The 5,793-nt window shown below is 43.2% G+C and overlaps 1 protein-coding gene across 2 annotated transcripts in view; it reads right to left on the reverse strand.

The window, feature by feature from the left end:
* The window catches only part of sbno1 (strawberry notch homolog 1 (Drosophila)), a 103,835-nt gene that overhangs the window by 68,855 nt on the left and 29,187 nt on the right, over positions 1–5,793 (reverse strand). Inside the window, exons 3-4 of one of the 2 annotated variants that reach the window (XM_043692635.1) lie at positions 3,919–4,213; positions 3,016–3,054 (exon numbers count right to left, since the gene is read on the reverse strand). In XM_043692635.1, coding sequence (XP_043548570.1) covers positions 3,016–3,054; positions 3,919–4,213 — 334 coding nt within the window. The remainder of the gene's footprint in view (positions 1–3,015; positions 3,055–3,918; positions 4,214–5,793) is intronic. The other variant, XM_043692636.1, reaches the window with a different exon arrangement.

Raw genomic sequence — 5,793 nt, forward strand, 5'->3', positions numbered from 1 at the left:
TAACTTTGGAACTCTGCCTCAAGGCAGAAGGGTTATTTATATTAAGAGGCACTAAGATTTTTGTTGAGCAGGGGAATTAAAAAGATCAGGGATAGATGGTCTTGTAGAATTTGGATCAGCCATGAATTGTTGGATGGCAGAAGCAACTTTTAGGGCCAACTTATCTTCTATTTATAATTCATATGTTCACAAATATCCCCTGGAGAAGGTGACAATGAGATGTCTTGAGCCACTGTAATCCTTGTGGTGTAGAAATACCCACAGTGTTGTTAGGAAGGGAGTTCCACAATCTTGATGCGCTGAGTGAAAAGACTGCAACATATTTTCAACTCAGAATGGTGTGGGGCTTGGAGAAGAACTTGCAGGTGCTGGTGTTCTCATGTTTCTGCTGTTCTCTTCTTTCAACGTGGTAGAGTTTGCAAGTATAAAAAAGGCACTGCCAGAGGAAACTGGCAAGTTACTGGAATCTATCTTAAAGATACTCACTGCTGCTGTCATGGTTAATTTTGAAGGTATTAGGGAAGGAGTCAATCAAGCAGTTGCTTTGCCCTGAATGGGGTCAATTCAAAAGTTACTAGAGCTGCATTCATCCAGACAAGTGAACAACATTCCATCCAATCCCAACTTGCAAACGGTGGACCAGCTTTTGTTCACTGCAGGTTTCTAGCCTCTGACCTGCTCCTGTAGCCACAATATTTCTATGGCTACATGAATCCAGTTTCTGGCCAATGGGAACTCCCAGTTCTGACAGTGGGTCAGAAATGGGAATATCAATGACTTTCAAGAGGACTGTTGGAGATGGTCATTGCCTGTCACGTTACAAATCTAACTTGCCTTTAGAGGCAGTCACAAGGCTGCTTTCAAACCAATTATTCACCATAAAAGGGACATGCACATATAAATGAACCCAAAATGTGTTAGAATTGATGCTTCCATACACTGTTACCATATCCTTATACATCTTGACGGAAAAAAAACTGCAGATGCTGGAATCCAAGGTACACAAGGAGGTGGCTGGAAGCATACAGCCAGACAGACTGCATCAGGAGATGGAGAAGTCAACATTTTGAGTATAACCCTTCTTTAGGGCTGGGGTGAGTGGAAGAGGAGCTGCAGATAAAAAAAAGGGAGGGGTGAGTTTTGGGTAGGGAGGGGGCAGGGATCGGTGAACACAGGCAGAGAGTATGACCTGGTTGGTGAATGGAAGGAATGAATCTGGTTGGTGGCTGGAAGGGAGGGTTGATCAGAGGAATGGAAGAGAGGGGGAGGGGCTGGAAAGGGAGTTAAGGGACGGGAAGGAAGGTTATTTGAACTTGGAGAACACAATGTTGAGTCCTCCAGTCTGCCCAGGGGGAAGATGAGGTGTTGTTCCTCCAATTTGCCGTCTGATTCGCTGTGGCAATGGAGACGGCCAAGGATGGTCACACTGGAAAGCGAGTAGGAAGAAGAATTAAAATGGGTGGTGACTGGGAGGTCAGGTCGGCCCCTGCAAGCCTGGCTGAGATGCTTGGTGAAATGTGCCAAGTTTACATTTGGTCTCCCTAATGTAGAGAAGGCCACATTGGGAGCACCAGATACAGTAAACTGGGTTGGAGGAGAGGCAGGTGAACCTCGAATAGCAGTTGAGGCCCTGGATAGAGCTGACAGGGTGGTGGGACAGCAGGTTTTGCAGACTCAGTTTACAGTTTTACAGTTGCAGAGGAAGGTACCTGGGGGTTTTGGGGTGTTGTTGGGGAGATTGTTGCAAAGGGCATTGTCCTTGCTGAAGGCAAAGAGGGGTGGGAAAATGATGTTCTTTGTGGTGGGGGCTAATTGGAGTTGGTGTAAGTATTTAAAGGTAATGCGTTGGATGTGGAGACGAGCAGGGAGGCAGGTGAGTTCAAGGGGGACCCTGTCTTTATTGAGTTTTAAAGGGGAGGGCTTAAAGCAGTGGTGAGCAGAATGGAGGTGGTGCGGTGGACTGAGGGAGCAAAATAGGTGAACATCTGCGATGCTGAGCAGCAGAACGTGTCCTCATCCGCACAGATATGTCAGAGGAATTGGGAAAACAATACAGAATTCTTCTGGGATACCGAGTGGGAGGCGGTGTAATCCAGGTCGTTATGACAGTCCGTGGACTCATAGTAAGCGCGAGATGAAAATGGAGAGGTTAAGAAAGGGAAGGGAGGTATCCTTTCACATGCCCATTTCATCAACTACTCTAATCCATTACATATTGACAATCTCTTTCAATCATGAACTCTGACTGTGAAATGCAGTGTCAATCAGACTCACCTTACTCAAATTAAACATTTAATACATCCTTTTCAGGTTAAAGTGATAAAAGACAAGCGATTTGGAACAAATAAGTAGAAAATAGGGTGGTTACACAGCTATTAATTACTAATTTATTTGATCCCAATACCAATGTGCAACACCAAACTGTACTGCAAGGCTGGTCTTGATGCCAAATTTGACAAGTGACATTGATAAAAAGCAAGAATCCTCAGATTCTGAAAGGCATACAGTGTGCAGTTTTGCTTTGTGGAGATTCAACAAACTGCCATAGTCTGAAAATAGATACACAATTCAAGCCCTCAGGCTGCAAAAGCATATTACTTCCTTGCTTAACATGCAATAACCAAAGGAGGTGAGCTTCACAATCGATTGCCTTGTCTTTTACAAGTAATGATTTTGCAATTAACTGCTATTGTATTAAGGTCTTACACCTCATCAGAAAAGGAGTGTACAGTACACCCATTGTGGAGAAAGTGAGGACTGCAGATATTGAAGATCAGAATCAAGAGTGTGGTGCTGGAAACGCACAGCAGGTCAGGCAGCAACCGAGGAGCAGGAGAACCTACGTTTCGGGCATAAGCCCTTCATCAGGAATGACTGATGAAGGGCTTATACCCGAAACGTCAATTCTCCTGCTCCTCGGATGCTGCCTGATCTGCTGTGCCTTTTTAGCACCATACTCTCTCCCGTACACCCATTGTGTCTATTTCTTGTGGCTTGATAGCATCATTACCTTACCTGGGTTATTCATCATCTTAGAAGTGAGCAGTACAATTCCTGTAAGAAAGTTAATTAGGAAAAAAGTTTCTAACATCCAGTGCTAGCAATTCTTTTGTACCAAGAAGCTTGCATCAATATCAAGTGTTATGTACACAGCTACCTCGATAAACAAAACTAAATAAACACTTGATAAAAATAAACCATCACATTTCAAACATATTGCAAGTAGGTTCTTAAGGTTTTGATGGACCATGGCTTGCACAATATTTTAGATATACACATTCAATAAAAGCATTATTATAAAGTTCCTGCAATAATAGTTTGTCTCTGTTGTTTTTACAGTTTTGTCAAAATTAAATAAAGGGTCTACTTTCCTCAAAAACTGCACCTCCTCTTCACAGTAAACCTGTAAGCAGTCATGTAACTGCAACTCAAGCTGGTGACCATGGAGCATGCATCAGTTTTCTCTCTCAGAATGCTGCTGTGCTCTCATTTTTGACCAACTATAAATGGGTACAGCCATTATGTAAATGGAACAGAAAAGGAAGAATTATAGAAGGTGAAGACTCAGATTTTTGCCAAATTCAGGATGTGCGTGTTCTGTATAAATGAACAATTTATTTTCAGTAAAACATTTCCAGGACCACATTTGTGTGAAGAGACATCAAATGCACAAGCATATCAAAACAGACTGACACATACAACACAGAATTTAAACAGATTCAACAAAACTTTTGCATCCTTCCCAAAAATGTGTACAAAAACATTTTAAATTCAACTTGGCCACTTCAAGGTATTGCCAGTGTTTATGAATCAAACTTTAACAAAGAAAATAAAGCCAATCAACTTTTTACAGATACTTGTATGTTTAGGGGTATTGAACGCACAATAAATACATTTGAGTGGAATAGCATAACTTACTGGCTGCTGTTGTAATTGGCTGAACAATATTGGATGGTGGCTTCATTTTCATCAGTTCGGATAGACTATTGCTTTTAAGCAAGTCTTTAAGCTGTATCTGATCCTTGGTTGAGGCTGTAGCTACAGTTGGAGCTGCTGTAGATGATGGTGCAAGTGAGCTGGTCTGAACAACCTTGGCTGCACTAACTGTGGGACGAGACACTGTATTAACAGGTGCCTTTGTCACAATTAATGCTGTCCCCAGGTTTGGAAGCTGGTTCAGCTGATTCAGTACAAATGTGGTAGCTGTAGGTGGCTGTTAGGGAAAAGAAAATTAAGTGTTATTTGTTATAGGTTATAAGCAGAACTACTAAGACGAAATACCTAGTATAATTCTCAAGACTGTAACCTAACAGAAACTTGAAAATTACCATGTAGCTCCAGAGGGAAGACAAAGTTAGTTTTTTTGTGTAAAACAAAAGCCAACATAAAATTGCTGCATCAAAAGTCTTAATAAAAAGATAATTTTTCAGACACAACAGGCACAAAAATCAGAAACAGACCTAAGGGCCAAGTGGCCTACTCTTGCTCATATTTAGAAACACTGTATAAATACAAGCTTGCTCTTACTGATTAACTCCTTCCAGGACCATACGACTAAATTACATTTACACATTCACTTTGAGCATTAACCTTTCTGTAATCCATTGAATCAGCCGATATTATAGCAGGTATATTTCCATGCCAACTTAAAAAGTGGCTATCCAGTCTCGTCCCAATTTCCAGTTCAATCCATGTCTCCATAGATTACGATCATCAACTGCATATGTTACATTAAAAACTGAGGATTGCTGCCCATACTACTTTTTCAGGTTAAGTTCAACAACAGAAAAATGAAAACGATGCCTTTCCGCTGAACAGTTAAACAATAACATTTATCTCCAGTGTAAAGGAATCAGTGCTTCTATACAATATAAAATAATATGCAAATTGAGAATAAGAGTATTAGACAATCAATCAGCCCTTAACCCTGCTCCAGCAATGATCTCATTAAATAGCAGTCTACTTCAAATTCCATATGAATCTTTGATAATCTAATTCCCCTGCCCCTGCCTTGTCTCCAAAGATGTCCAGGTCAGGTGAATTGGCCATACTAAATTGCCCAAAGTGTTAAGTGCATTAGACAAGGGTAAATACAGATGAAACTCGATTATCCGAATGTGATGGGCAGGCACTATTTCGTACGGATAATCGATTAAATACCTTTCCTCTGGGGCTCGGAGTTTCTAAAGTCTTCTCCCTATGCAGGAGACTGCAGCAGCATGCGAGACCAGCCCCCACCCCAAACCTGGCACAAAGTGCGTGAGCACCCACCCCCCAACCCTGGTCCAACTCCGCCCCCTGCTCCCAACCCGGTCCTACCCTGCCCCCAGCACAAAGTGTGCGATCCCCCACCCCTAACACAGCCCCCTCACCGCCACCAATCCACCACCGCCGCCTCACCGGGGCAGCTGGACTGTACACCAACAAGACTGCTGCTGCCACTGCCTTTGTGGGCTAAGTCTCCAAACAGGAGAAAGTGAGGACTGCAGATGCAAAGTGAGGACTCCTTGATGCTGCCTGACCTGCTGCGCTTTTCAAGCAACACATTTTCAGCTCTGATCTCCACTTCTTCAAAGACAGCAATTTCCCCCCAGACGTGGTCGACGAAGCCCTCCACCGCATCTCTTCCACTTCCAGCTCCTCTGCCTTGAGCCCCGCCCCTCCAACCGCCACCAGGACAGAACCCCACTGGTCCTCACCTACCACCCCACCAACCTCCATGTACAAGGTTTCATCCGCCTCATTTCCGCCACCCTCCAAACGGACCCCACCACCAGTGATATATTTCCCTCC

The sequence above is a fragment of the Chiloscyllium plagiosum genome, chromosome 6, assembly GCF_004010195.1.
Source record: "Chiloscyllium plagiosum isolate BGI_BamShark_2017 chromosome 6, ASM401019v2, whole genome shotgun sequence".
NCBI lineage: Eukaryota > Metazoa > Chordata > Chondrichthyes > Orectolobiformes > Hemiscylliidae > Chiloscyllium > Chiloscyllium plagiosum.